This window comes from Empidonax traillii, unplaced genomic scaffold (genome assembly GCF_003031625.1).
Source record: "Empidonax traillii isolate 1590-97213 ecotype Southwest subspecies unplaced genomic scaffold, ASM303162v1 scaffold501:size454599, whole genome shotgun sequence".
Classification (NCBI taxonomy): domain Eukaryota; kingdom Metazoa; phylum Chordata; class Aves; order Passeriformes; family Tyrannidae; genus Empidonax; species Empidonax traillii.
In genome coordinates, this window is record NW_020955694.1 from 242,742 (window position 1) to 257,276 (window position 14,535).

At 38.8% G+C, this 14,535-nt stretch overlaps 1 protein-coding gene across 3 annotated transcripts in view; it reads right to left on the bottom strand.

Moving 5' to 3' along the window:
- The window catches only part of GSAP (gamma-secretase activating protein), a 43,020-nt gene extending 28,703 nt beyond the window's left edge, over positions 1-14,317 (bottom strand). For all 3 annotated transcript variants that reach the window (XM_027896528.1, XM_027896526.1, XM_027896525.1), the window contains exons 1-12: positions 14,206-14,317; positions 11,120-11,193; positions 8,279-8,335; positions 7,496-7,565; positions 7,032-7,088; positions 6,811-6,899; positions 6,344-6,413; positions 5,627-5,673; positions 4,270-4,374; positions 3,286-3,345; positions 2,556-2,599; positions 868-953 (exon numbers count right to left, since the gene is read on the bottom strand). In XM_027896528.1, coding sequence (XP_027752329.1) covers positions 868-953; positions 2,556-2,599; positions 3,286-3,345; positions 4,270-4,374; positions 5,627-5,673; positions 6,344-6,413; positions 6,811-6,899; positions 7,032-7,088; positions 7,496-7,565; positions 8,279-8,335; positions 11,120-11,193; positions 14,206-14,290 — 844 coding nt within the window. In that variant the 5' untranslated portion in view covers positions 14,291-14,317. The remainder of the gene's footprint in view (positions 1-867; positions 954-2,555; positions 2,600-3,285; positions 3,346-4,269; positions 4,375-5,626; positions 5,674-6,343; positions 6,414-6,810; positions 6,900-7,031; positions 7,089-7,495; positions 7,566-8,278; positions 8,336-11,119; positions 11,194-14,205) is intronic.
- Between the last annotated feature and the right edge of the window lie 218 nt (positions 14,318-14,535).

The window sequence follows — 14,535 nt, forward strand, 5'->3', positions numbered from 1 at the left end:
ATGGGTCATGATAGGTAATCCTCAGTTTCAAACAACATTCAAGGAAAAGTCACTACGGTAATCTCATATACTAAGTACAGTTGTCAAATTATGTATTTTACATTAAGTGCAATGAAAAGCAATTGTGAAAGGTTCTCCACAGAATTTAGATACTGTGTTGCCAGATGGAAAAGAATATTTTATTTCAGGGTAACCAAACAGGAGTCTTGTTGGAGGATGTCTTAATTTCATCCTAAATTAAGGAGATGCTTCAATCTGAACAAACCTCTGAGGAGTGTATGTTTAAAAGAAAACATATATATACAAATCAATATTATTTTCCATTTCTGGACAGACTGTTAGTACAAGAAATTGTCTTGCTAACAGAGAAAAAGTAGCCTCATCTACACTTGGCAGACAGAAACTTGGCTCTCTTACTTCTAATTCCTTCCCTCTAACCTTTCTAAGCATGCAGTCAGTCTGCCTTGGTAAGAGAAAAATCCTTGTAAGGGAACTGTATTTCACTTGATTTGCATTAATGGTCACTTAAGTGCAACTGGCAAATTGCTCAGCAATTGGCTGGTGTGCACAGACCACAGCAGGCCTTGGGGGGTGAGATGTAAAGTCACTTCTGCAACACTTCCCTGCACCACTCTGCAAATGACACAAGGGTTAAAAAGGTACCACCTCTGCTTGTCTGCTGCCTCTCTTCACTGCTGCCTATCGAGTAGATTCTAATGGAATACAGATCTCACACTCATATTATACATATTTGTATTTTGTGTGTTTTTTAATGTCTGATGAAGAAATTTAGTAATCAATTATGATTACACTGCATGGTAATCACTAGTAGAGGTAACTTTGACTATATTTGTATTTATTCATTACCTGCTTTACTTGTAAAAACCTGAAGGTTCAAAGATTTAGATGCAACATCTTGGTCTTGACAGCAATCATATCCAAAATTCACAAGTCTATGAGCAAATAAAGATCACTAAATAAATCATTTAATCCACGGAGAATTGTCAGAACAAAAAGATCATGAGAACAGTCACTCTGTAATGAAAACATACTAATTAAATTATAATCAAATGTTCTCTAATGCAAGTTAAATTCAGCTTTAACCAGTCTGCTCAGTGCTGTTAGAAATGAGGACCCCAAGTCTTCACACTGTTACCCAACAATTTTGATCACACCTGCCAACTTTATATTCATTTACTGCATTGTCCAACCATTCCCATATTTTGAAGTGAAGGCAGGTTCTCATGTTTTACTGGAAATCCAAATACTCATCATACCTGATAACTCCAAGGCTTTGCAGACTAACTCCAAAGCCCATGTCTGTAAAGCTACATTTTAATCTGCAATTAGGAACACTAATTTCAGCGGAAATACTTGAAAAGGAAAGCACAAAGATCACACTCACATGGAACTTGTTATACCATGACATTTTCCATCTCATACTGCCTGTGCATAAAGGGTTTTACATGTCTTTAAATCTGTAAGGCCTATTTTTGCCCTGCAGAACATGCAACAGAAGATTGTAGTCGGTCTGCTTTGGCTTCGTTGTTGTTGGGTGGTTTTTTTGTTTGGCTGAATTTTTTTCCAGAAAGGATTTTGATCCTGTAGGCATTCTGCCCCCAGGTCTTCCGCAATAATTTTGAAAAAAAAAAGTAAGATACAAGCAATGAAGCTCTTATAAGAGCTGGATTTTTTCAGCACTAACTGCAAGAAGATACACTGCTCTTTTAGGGCCACCTGCATGTGCAGCAGCACCACAGTGAGCCTCGTGCACTGAGACATTGCAAGAGCCATGGTTTGGGCAGAGTGGAACTCAACTACATCCAGTTATTGATATCTGACCTAGTAGTTTTGGCCTCCCTTTTTATTCACAGAGATAAACAGGCCCTTTTGGAATGTAAATCCAACTGACTGAAGATAGATGAGGATGAGATGAATTATGACTTAGAGTCACACCACCCTGACTAGATTTTTCCTCAGTTAAAAGGGAGCCTTAAGGAGACAAGCTCAGATGCAATCATGTGCACGGCAGACACAGACAGAATCAGACAAATCATCTTGCAAAGTGCAGGCTGCCTGGAAAGAGCACGCTGGAGGAGAACAGAGTACAGGCAGTGTCTCATAGGCTATAAAAAGGAGCTACTGGTCTGGTTAACCACCCAATAAAACTTGCGAGAGCAGTTAAAAATGGAGAGCTTCCCTCGGCAGAAATTTTGACATCACCACTACAATAAGACCAAGGTTAAACTAAATTAACTTAAATAGGTATGGCCTACTCAAAGGTTTAACCTATAGTTAGCTCTTCAGAGAAATAATTTTTAAAAATGGCACAAAGAAGCAGTCGAGGATTAAATTACTTTTTACAGTAGATCCTGATGAAAATAAGAACCAGAGGTTTGGATACAGTGTTCACGTTGTTCTTATGTTACAGTACTACACAGGCAACTGGAAACAAAGATATTATGGTTTGGACAAATTTCTCTTAGGTTTGTAAAACATTACCATATATAATAAAAGGAAAGCAAAACAGAACATTAAAAAACCAAACAACTTACTTCAATTGTGTGTCATTTACAGAAATATCCAGGTGTGATTCCAGCTGTTAATCAAAAAAGAAAACAAACCTGTTATTTAGTGTGGTCAGTATATTATGATTAGTATTTCAGATCAGTGTCACATTCACATTTCACCAGATTCAACATTTTAACAAGGTTTATTTATCTTCCTCTAATCCTTACAGTCACTCCAAAAAAAATCCATAAAATAGATTTTTTTGAAAACGAGAAAATAAATTGAGAGATATTTAACCTCCTGCATTAGAGCAAATTTCAGCCACTGAGACAAAGGTTTAGTAACTATTACACGTCAGAATTTTTATGTTCTGTTCTCTGTATTTTTACTGCAATGAATGTTCTTCTTTCACTTAAAACTGACAAAAAATTACCACATGGTTCCTTTGTCTAGTGCATTTGACAAGCTTGCTTTTTCAATAATTGAATATAAGATCAGTACAATGTCATGAACGTCCCTTACTTCCTTCTAGGTTAATAACTATAATTCCAGTAAAGATACCTTACTGTGGCACAATCTGATTCTGACTGACTATATTCTCGACAATAAAATAATGTAAACCCCTCCAAAAAACAAATGGAAAAACAAACCCCAGTTTTCTTCTGAAAACACTTCAACAATAAAAGACACTGAAACAGACCTCTGTATTCGTGCCTGAAACACATAATTACATCCCACTAAAAGCCATTACATAATAAAACACTTATAACTTACTATTGCGTTAAAATTTTCATCAGGATAAAACTGGACACACCTTAAAGTACTCTTTGATTCCTGGAATTAAAAAGGATGTGTTTTGTGACTAAGGAAGCATATTGTATAGACTGAAAAGTGATTGGATACTCCACACCGTTCTCCACACTCAACTTGTTCTGCTGACAGATATGCAGAACTTCGGGGACAAAAGAAGAATTTAAAAACCACATATAACCCCTCACAATAGCACTATGACATGCTTCCTTCCTGTCCCAGATCATTATCTGCCAATCATCTATAATTGCGTGGGCTCTCACTTGAAGCACAGCAATACATGTCTCACACATTCTAGAAAGTTAAAAAAAAAATGTTTTCCATAGTTACTTATATGGCAAAAAGAACTGTATCTTATTTTGGTCAGTTCAAAAAGGGCATCTCAGAAACAAAAGCAGGAATACATTTCTCCACCACAGTCCACTTCCTGTTACTTCCTAACCCTCACTCCTTTTTGTGGCTAAGAAGAGTTTAGAAAAATGAATATTCATTTACACAGAACACATCAAATCCAAATAGTCCTTCAGACAAAACAAAAAACCCAAACCTAAAGAGTTTTAAAGTTTCTAGCCAAGAACCCGTCCTCACTTGGTAACTCACTAAGTCTGCATACAAAATATGCCCACATATTTCTATACGTGAATTCTCTAGAACAGAAGCATTATATGCACAACAGCTTTGGGCAGATTTAGATACTTTTGAATAAAAGATCTTTCTAAAGCCAAAAACCTAAAACCCCCATCTTTTTTATAGAAAGCACTAAGACCACCAATCTTCTTGGAATTTACAGGGCACAATAGCAGCTGAGTCTTACTTTTGTTTTTTGAGGCAGGAATAGGACAGCCTACCCTCACAAAAACAAACTCCCACTTGTTACCCAACACACTCAAAACTTTGCTGTCTCTAGAGGGGCAGGAAAAAACCTCCAAGAATGACTTTCATTCTCACCTTTGGAACAATGTAGAAGAGCCTCTGTTCCATCATATCCCACTGTGCCCAAACGAGGTCATCTGCAACTTTGGCTCTTGGAAGTTGACCTGACTTTTGAATCACCTAAAGGGAAAGAAAGAACATTAGAAGTTGTGAAATAAGGCTCTGTAACAATTGTGCACAGTCTGTGCTTTAAAGAAAAAAGCAATGACAGCAGTGGCACAAATACTAAGGTGATTGGAGGGAACATGCTCCTTGTTAGTGGCACAAAGTCCACCTTTGTTGTGTGCAGGGTGCTCAGCTTAAAGAGATCGGAAGCACAGTTGTCAGGGTACACCTACTAACAAATCTTTTCTTTCAGACTTCCTTGCTTGTAAGAAATTCACCACTTAAGCTGCTCAAAGTGAACAAAATAAAACAGACAGCACTCTTCAACACAGAGGAGGGAAATACCACAGCCAGTTCAGAATCAGCTGCATTACCTAGTGAAGGACGATGTGTCAGCTCAGAAAGAGATCTCTGTCCAAAGTCTCAGCCATGTGACAGAGAATTTGGAGGCAGGGAAAGGACTAGAGCCCTGGAAAACTGTTGGGATTGTATAAATGCACTTGAAAGATGTATGGAGATTTCATGCCAACTAAAAGAAATTTGTTTGTTAGAAGAATATCAAATCAGTTTCCTGATTACACTTAGCCTTCACTACTGTAGTCTAGCATCTAAAATCCATCTGCTTTATAGGTTATGATGATAAACCTGGAGAAAACCACAAAAGACAAAGTGACCAAAATCTGGTCCTTAACTTTTCCCTCCAAGCTTACATTTGCCTCCATAAAGCAAAACATTGGCTTTCATGACACAATTCTTTACTTTATTACATGCATATTTACTAATAATAAGCAAAACACCCACAATTTGTTGAAGACAAATTTATGTTAAAAACAGGAAAAAGAGATTGGAACATTCACTGTACTCGCACTATATCTAAGTTTTAAATCTTTTGTTTGCTTATTTTTTAAGCGACTCCTTTACTGGGATCACACAGATGCACAAAAGACAAAGTTAAGAAGGTGACACTGCAAATACTTAAAATGGTTTACAAATGAATATACACCATGTTTACTCCTAACTTCTAACATACAAAAGCATTCAGCAATAAATAAAACCCAATACAATAAGTAATTTTCCTCAGAGATTAAAGGCTATACAGGTTCAGCTTTATGGTTAGCTGCATAAGTTGCCATATTATCAATACTCTCTCTAATATACTTTGTGTTGCTCAAGTATAAAACCACAAAAACTGTTAGCTAAAATTACAGATTTTTACATTTTCAGTTGAAGCAAAAAAACTAAAACCCCATGATTTTTCAAGTCTTACCACTTTGTGTTCTTCTGCAACAACACGAATGTCAAACTGTTCAATATCTTTAAAACATAAGAAAAAATCATTACAAACATACGTTCTTAAATGCTTTTATACAGCTTATTAAACAATCTCACCTCTTAGACTTCTGCAAGAACACTGTAAGAACTCTGCCCACCTAAGTCCAGCTACTCAAGGCTGGTGTCTAGCTAAGAGAAGATGGGCCTCTCCAAAGAGATGGTAAAAGCAACCTCACTCTACAAAACTGAAAGGCAAGAGCAATGAACAGCCTTTTCCAAGTGTCCACCTTTATCCATTCCATGCCAACAGATCAGGTTGAACATGCAATATTAGGCTGAATCCAATGAACTATTGTGCTATTCTTATCCCACTTGTCACATGTTAAATCACAGTCCATCTTTCCCAGTCAATTGATCTGCTCTGAATTTATATAGGCAGCTGTAAAATGACAATTTTAGGTGTTTAATAAATAAAGATAACTGATGAATGCATGAACTAAGCAACTAATTGCAGTCAAAGATGGCCATTCAGCTAAAAATGAAAAAAATTCCAGTAAATGATACAGTTCTTGGGAGACCTTTAGAATACCTAGAATAGCTCACACCCTTCTTTTTCCTGTTTTCTTCCCAATAAAAGGTTTCAAAAAATATAATCTATAATGATCACCTTGAAGTAAAAGAACAAAGATTTACTTTGAAAATATTAACTTACATTTATCTTCTGAAACTAGCAAGAGGCGACTTTCTGTAGAAGCATTTCTGTCTTCAACTGGATAAAGAAACTACACAAAAAGTTTCCCAAAAGTTAAGTAAATAACCGAAGTAGTTTAGAACACTTATCTGAAATGGGTGGGGTTTAGCTGGCCATTTACGTATTTTTAAATTCAGTCAGACAAACTAATGATATTCAATAAACAAAAATAACCACTATTACTATAATATAATCACTATAACTACAAGTTTCAGGGGACTGAAGACAAATTAAAAAGCAGCCTTCATGTCAGAGAAATATTCTGTATCAAACATTTTATGAAGTTACATTTTTTTAATTCTATGAAGGAACACAGAGACGCTATCTCTGTAACAGTTGCAAGATAAGATATTTCTGCACTCAACCATGTTTTTCCTCTAGTACAGTGGATTACAAAGGCTTATCTTTTGATTAGTTGAATAATTTACCTGCACTCGAATGCGGCTATCCACAGCCTTCAGGACTCTCACATTATTAATGGGATGAATTTCAATTAGCAGGGTTAAATACTTGGATACTGAAAAAAGGACACGTTTTAGATAACACTCTTTTATGTACACAGTTTTGTTTTCTAAACAGAAATTATGTGGGACAGCAAGTAAAAGGGTATGACATTTCAAACAGTATTCAAGCAACCCACTTGCAGTACCTGACTGTAATAGCTGACTTGCTGGTTCGTCCTCTGTGTATTGATGGAAGCTGACAGCTAAGGAGGGGGAAAAAACACCAACACAACACAGTGAGTTTGCATATTTGATATTAATCTTATTAAACATTCACAAATAGGGAGATTCACAATTTTTCTACGAAAAACATACATGCTAAAGGAACAACAGATGTTCTGCTGGAAGTTGGAGGCAGGCATAAATGAAGGAGGAAGTGAATAAAAGGTCAGTTTGTCTTCAACTTTCATTTTAATAAAACAGCAGTATCATTACAGCTGTGTCTTTATATTGTTACCTACATTACTTGGTGATGGATCCACTGAAGAGCATAAAGTGCCGTGTGCAACAGATCGGTCAAAATAGATTTAACTAATTCTATACCCAAATGTACGATCCTACTGAACTAACTCCTTAAAGGAAAAAAATTAAAGATAAAACACATATTTACCTAATAATGTCCTTTCATTGTTGACTGAACAGCTGATTATATGTAGATCCTTCTCAAATGTATAGAGGTGCTACAGAGAAACATGGTAGCATTAATAAATGCAATTTCTTAAACTACATAAAGGAAACCTAATCACTTCTCCTTAGGAAAACACTGCTGTCCAGTACACAGGTTTTATCTTTAAACCAAATCTTTTCATGGCCAGAAGAACCATATTTCAAGCCTCAGTTGTATCAGTTCTCCTTTTTCTCATTTGTTTGTTTCTTACTGGTTCTTGTGAGCTCTGTGTTGCCTCTGGAGCAGCACAGTAGACTTTTACGTAAATACAAAATTTCACCCATTTCATACTGTTATGGGGACACCTGCAAAGTCCTGTTACCATGAATCTACTTACTGAATTGCAGTCTGCTCAGTTTTAGAATAAAATAATTTCTTACAAATAGTAGCATCAAATAGACTGAGAATGCACACGTAAAGAAAACCGCAAACATTTACTTCTTAGCACACATGTTCAGTGTGAAGAGGAGTGGAAAGGGCTTGAACTGGTTGTTTTGAAATAAATATTGCAGATGTGATGCTTTGCTACTCTCAAGCCTTTCAGATGTTCTATAACATTCTGCATCTTAATACTATTGAGAATCATTTGAATATCTTCTCCGGTCTCACTTCTGTTTCAAACAAAGACATGCTCCTTAAGGACATAACACACTGTGTTACAAGGCATCAAAATCTAAAACACTACAGCACTGTCTTCACCAGAGAGAAAACTGGTATTGTTCTCACCTCATTTTGTTTAGTTTGAAGATCGTACAATCCAATATGAGTATTTCTCTGACTTCCCTATGGATGGAAACAAATTAGCACTGGCAATATAAATACATATGAAGTTAAACATTGCTTTTATTTTTTTCCCTACCTCCCTCTTCTCCCTGCCCCCTGACACACATCTTCACACACTTCCCTGTCCTATAAACAGACAGTTAATTATCTAATTCCAAGAAAGCAAACTCTAATTCCAAGAGAACAAAGATTTATTTTTCCTTTTAGAACTAACACATGGAATAAAGCTGAAATGTGGCCAATGCACAGCCCACAAGCCATTGCATAAGCCAAGTGCCTCTCTCTCACTTTGCTTCTAAACTGATTTTAGTTAAAGGCAGTAGGGTCAGGAAGAGAGATGTCTGTGCAAGAATCAAAAGGGATGTTATGGCCCCTGGAGATTTAAGGCTGGTATTCCAAACCTCACCAACTTGGTGTGCTATTGCTCCAAAAGGGAGCACAGAAACATCAAACATCCCCCCCAAAAAAACAGCTTCCAGTGATCTAGTTGCAGCCTGGAAAGAGGATTTCTCTCTGCCTTAGGAAGGGATTGTTTGAAGGTTAAACACATTTCACAAGCTTACCATAAGCCTTCTGCCTTTGAAGAGAAACATAATACACATCCTTTCTAGCTTATGGGTAATAACATACAAATCTTTTCTTCTTTTAACTTTTACCATGCCTTAAATTTTCCAAATATATTGAAAAAGAAAATTCTTCTGGTAGCATATACTGTATATCAAATCAAACTGATGTCTATTAATGTACTCTAGGTATAGGAACTAAATCATTAAACTGCTGAAATTAAATCCAGCCAAAAAGGCTTGTACTCAAACAGTGAGCATCATTGTTTTTAACTACAGCTTGGGGGAAGAGGGGAGAGATCTGTGGTTATTTACAAAGTTATGGCATCTTGCCTTGTGAAGTTAAAACAAAAGCCTGAGTATTTGCTTCCCAAGGGGTCTGTTTCTGAGTGTCTCATTATTGTTGTGGCAATGACAAAAGTCTTTGACTTCTGATTTAAACAAGGAAAACAAAATGTCTTTATATTAAGACATGGGCTCCAGGCCTCCTAATTTAAGATTAAGCAAGTGCTTTCACAAATAACCATTCTTTCCAAGTGTGTCTGAAAGGCTAACACCCTCTGTACTTAGACACTGAAAAATACACTTCACAAGACTGGTAACAGAACTATATCAATGCCCATAACCATGCATAAGCTAAGACATTTGTTTTCATGTGCCCTCTAAAGATTTTTGCATTGCCTTGCAAATAGAATTCACTTCTATTAAAAATATCTTCCTTGAGACCAACTATTGACGTCACAAAAGACAGGCACACTGTCAAAACCACAGTACAATGCAATGTTCTAAAATAAGCTTGAAAATAAAGCTCATTCTCCACCTTCCCCTGGTTTCACACAAAACACACTTGACTTTCTCTCACGTAGAAAGAAAGTCTACAACATCCTATTTGTATGTATTAGGAACCAAGCCAGGTCGGCTCAGTTTACATCCTCCACCCCATACAACTCCTCTCAAAAAACAAGCTACAAGTGCCCAGTTCCATGCACTCCATCAGCTGTTTTGACCAGACCCCTAGGAACTACAGTGGGAGTTCAGACACCCAGCATACAGGCAGGCACCTGGGTTTAGATGTGTGAACCCTGAGCTACAACTCATCCCTTGGGCCATTGCAAGAGCCTACAAAGCAGTTAGGCTGTCAGAGGCCCAAAAAAGCTTAGTGTGAGATTCCACAAACTCTACAAAGCAGCAACATCACATACACACAGTACCAGGTCTCCTGCTGAGCCAGTAGGTTACTTGCAATAAGTCTTCTAGAGTTTCAAGCAATGAAAAAGGAACACAACAATTTGATACATTCTTTAGTATTGTTTTTATGGTTACTGTTGTCTTGTACAGACTCCCCTCCCTATGCTTGTACTAAAGGAAACATCCACCCACAGTATTATACCTTGATGAAGGCCTCACCTCTTCCCTTAACCCTAGGCAAGCTGGAGAGTTTTAGCATTGTTGTGCCAGAGGGGAATGAAAGGCAGCCCTACTCTATCGGAGTTCATCTCAGATCTGCACTCTCAAAGAATCAAGATCCTCCAGGATCCAGCTGGGTCTACAGACACCTCTGAGCTGCACAGTCTCTCATCAAGGGAACAAGACAAGGTGTCACCTTCTGAAACTATTTCAAAAATATCTTGGAGCTGAAAGCTAAACATATGCCATGGAGAGCATAATCCTGTATTAACTCTAGCTCTAGATACTTGGAGACATCAAATAAATGATGGTTACTTTAAACTACTTGCAATAAAGGGCTACAGATGAATCTTGAAGTCACAGAGAAGAAAGGTACATGCAGAAATGGTGTTAGATTAATGGCATCTTAACATATATATTGGTAGAAGAAAACATTTAAGTAAAGCAGTGCCATGAATTTAATAGTTTAGACTTCTCTAAGAAATTCTGAGGGTGAAAAAATGTGCCACTTCTAAAGAGTTATCTGTTAAAGAAATTGCCTTTCACTCAGTGTGAGATTCTGGCCCACCAAAAAAATCAAGGGCAAAACCTCTATGGACTTAATCAGGTCAGTACTTTACTCTCCATTTCATCATTCTTAACCTTTGTCTGAAGTGGAGACAGATATTTTCCTACTACCCAACCCCCCAGGTTGTAATCAGGCGAGTTTTTGTTTTCTAAACCTCAATGCAAAAAAAATTAAACGACAAGAACTCAGATTCACGTGTAGTGTTATTCTCAATTATATTTTTATAAAGTTTCAAGAGAGACTTACCTTCCAGGTATAAATAATTTTTCCATTTCTTTCAACATTTACAACATATAGTGCTGGTGAATTCTCAGAAGTATCTGAAATAAGAAGTATCAAGAGGCACAGGGTTTTCATTTGGGCTGGTTAATGATTTTTTACATGTAAATACTTATTTATATTTCCCTTCTGGAAACAGAGAGAGTATCTTTTACATCATGATTCAAATCTGATAAACTTCAACACAAATAGTTAAGGGATTTCAAAATATACAGGAATTAATTATTTATCTAAACACCTAACTCTTCATTATGATTGTGATTCTAATGGCCACTACCCTTAGTAAATGAAAATGGAATGTACTTTTTCAGAGAAAAACAAGAAAAAAAAAATCCAACAAACCTTGCATTTATTCACTATACATATGGGATTAAAACAGTTAAGTTGCACTCTGACACTAGCCTAAGCAAAGTGTCCTTTGCTCCTGTCTGCCCCTTCAGCATCTCAAAGGAAAACCTGGAAATAAACTACATCTTCAGAGATTAATTCTGCGCTTTCCTCATGCTGCTTTTATGTTTTCTGATCACTGCAACCATCAAACACATGTTTATCTCAGATGAATTTCTTATTAAAATTGTAAATTTTGCCCTTTATAAGGTTGAAGCTGCATGATTGGTTATAGTTGTATCATAAAGGTAACATGCAGTTCAGTAAGCATCAACAAAAAGAATTGTCCGCAACTCTTGGCAAGCATGTAGTCAAGTCTGACACTATTTAATTGGCAGTTATCACAAAGCCTTGACAGAAGGAAGACACTTTGTAAAAGTCAGTTTAACAAGCCTGATACTATAAACTGGCTTGTACAGCTTTCAGTGATAAGTGGAAAAAACCTGTTTACAAGTATGATCAGAAGGAAGTAAATTCTGTTTTGTCATGGGAAGACAAGAAACCTTCATGTACATTTAACAATGCATCGCTTTCTATTGTTTTCACATCACTCAAACTACACTACAATACCACTACATCAGGGCTAGCTGGTGAGAACTGAGTCAGTCTCAGATAACCATATAACCTGCTCTTTTTTGAGTGAAAACTTCCTGGAACTTAACCACACCTCAAACTTTCAAGATGAGTACCATGGTCTACCCACTTCTCCCTCATACAATCCTTCCTCAGAATAGAATTTAGGTAGAGAAGAAGGTCCATGGGAAATCTCCATGTCAGTGAATTACCCTCTCCATGTCAATGAATTTCCCTATCATCTGACACAGACTTCTTAAAGATGTTGAAAAATTTCTGTGTCAGAAGAGAATTTCATGTCACTGAATGGTCAGTGGAATATGGAGCCAAAGAAGAAGTGGCAGTGGTCTCCACCCTTGGAAAATCCTGGAATGTAGTTACAACTTCTTCCTCATGCCCACAGCTGAGACCAGTAGATGAAGGGCTGCAAAAGAACAAACCCAACCTGCCTGCCCAGCAAATGGCTCTTACTGACACAATCAGGAGAATGCAGAGTTTGATTTCCTGAAGGCCATTCTATGCAGCTCAAACAAAACTAAGTGAAATAAAGAGAACAAGGCTGCTTCGCTTCACTTGCCACTCCCTTCCTATCATCATAGCTACTCCCAGCTCTCATGCAGTTAGCAATTCTCACATGCTATCAAGGGCTTTCAAGACCTCAGGGAAAAAAAATAATAAATATAACATCTGAAACCACTGATACAGAAGTACTATGACTCCTACAAATTATTTGCTTTCTGTGATTAAATATTCCTTTGATGCTTAAAGGAACCTTTTCATTCCTACCTCCCATCTTCACATTCCTAATATAACAGCACTGCCTGAGCGGAAGGAGTCAGTATAGACAGATAAAAGGGAAAATGAAATACAGCAAAGTTGGCATTGGATCAGACGCACCTTCCAAACTAGATTATTCTGATTCTGTATTACCAGGGGCATGTCCTGAATGAAGACTCTGCATTGCATTTTAAAAAGCTGAATATGATTGCCCTTTTCCCAAACACAAGTCAGCACCATTTTGAGATACTTGTGCCACCAGTACATAGATTTATCTTTGAACTCATCACAGACCAACTGATAAATCCATAGATGAATCAATCATGTGTGGAGACTTTTCAGAATTTTACCTCAAACCCCTTCATTACACCATTCAACAGTTTTTCAGTAAATTATGTAGAAAATACACAATACTTTTTTAACTCATTTTGTAAATCATGGCTTAGTAAATAATTTCATGATTTACCAAGCTGATACTTTTTGGGTTGCCGCCAAACAAGATCTTATGAACCTATTTGATAACATCCCTTCAGTGTGGGAAGCAAGTTAAATACTTTGAGTAAATTAAAAGCCACTAAAGGAGTTGGTTTCAAGTTCATCCCACAGTGCCCCCAGTGATATTACTACTGAAGTGATAGTTATTACAGCAGTATTATTGTATTAGAATAAGGTTTCCATCAGTTTCTGAAAGACAGAACTGGGCCAGCTGCTCTGTAGATGAATAAGAACAAACAAAACCAAAAAGCCACAGGGCCAGGAATATAGGGGGTTCACTCTTTTTTCCAGCCACTACCCAGAGCACGCTGGATATCGCACGGTGCTGCGACAGCTGCCCATGCCTCTAATCTTAACCAGCGCTCGTTTACCAAACAGACCGAAGTGTTCAGGCTGTGGGGTTTTTTTCCTCCCAGAAAGGGGAGCAGCATGGGAGAAGGAACCACGCTAAAACTTTCGTTTGTTTGCTTTGGAAGGGGAGGGGGAAATAAAAAATAATAATAATAAAAAAAAAAGCCCAAACGTGTGAAGAAGCAGGAGAAAGAAACAAGCTGTGGAGTGCAGCGGGCGTGTTAGAAGTGTTTTCGGCATGTGATAAGTTCCCGGAGAACACCAAACTCGCCCACCTCGAGTGCCCCGGCACCCGGGGGTCGCTCCCCGCCCGCCCCGGCCGAGGGGACAGCAGCGGCCGCTCCCCCGACCCTCTCGGACGGGGGTCCCGCCGCAGCCCGGCTCCTCCCGCACGGAGGCGGCCGGGAGCGCCCGGAGAGAGGGAGGGAAGCAGGGAGGGATGGGGCTCTCCTGGCCTCCGGGAGCGTTACCTAGAGCCGCGGCCCAGCCCCGCGCCGCCAGCCAGGGCACCACGTCCCTCCGCAGCTCGAACTCGGGCACCAGGCGCAGCAGCATCGCCCCGGCCCGGCCCGGCCCGGCCCCGCTCCGCTCCGCTCCGGCCCCGCCGCCTGAGCCCGCCCCGCGGGGGGGGCTCCGCGCCCATTGGGCGCGCCGGGGGTTCCGGGGGTTCCCGGAGGGTGTTCCGGGGTTCCCGGCGGTGGTTCCGGCAGGTCCCGGCCCGCTCCCGGCCCCGCCGGCCCTTCCGCTTCCTACCGAGGAGGCCGGGAGCGGCCGCACAGCGCTCGGCGGAGGGCGGCCGG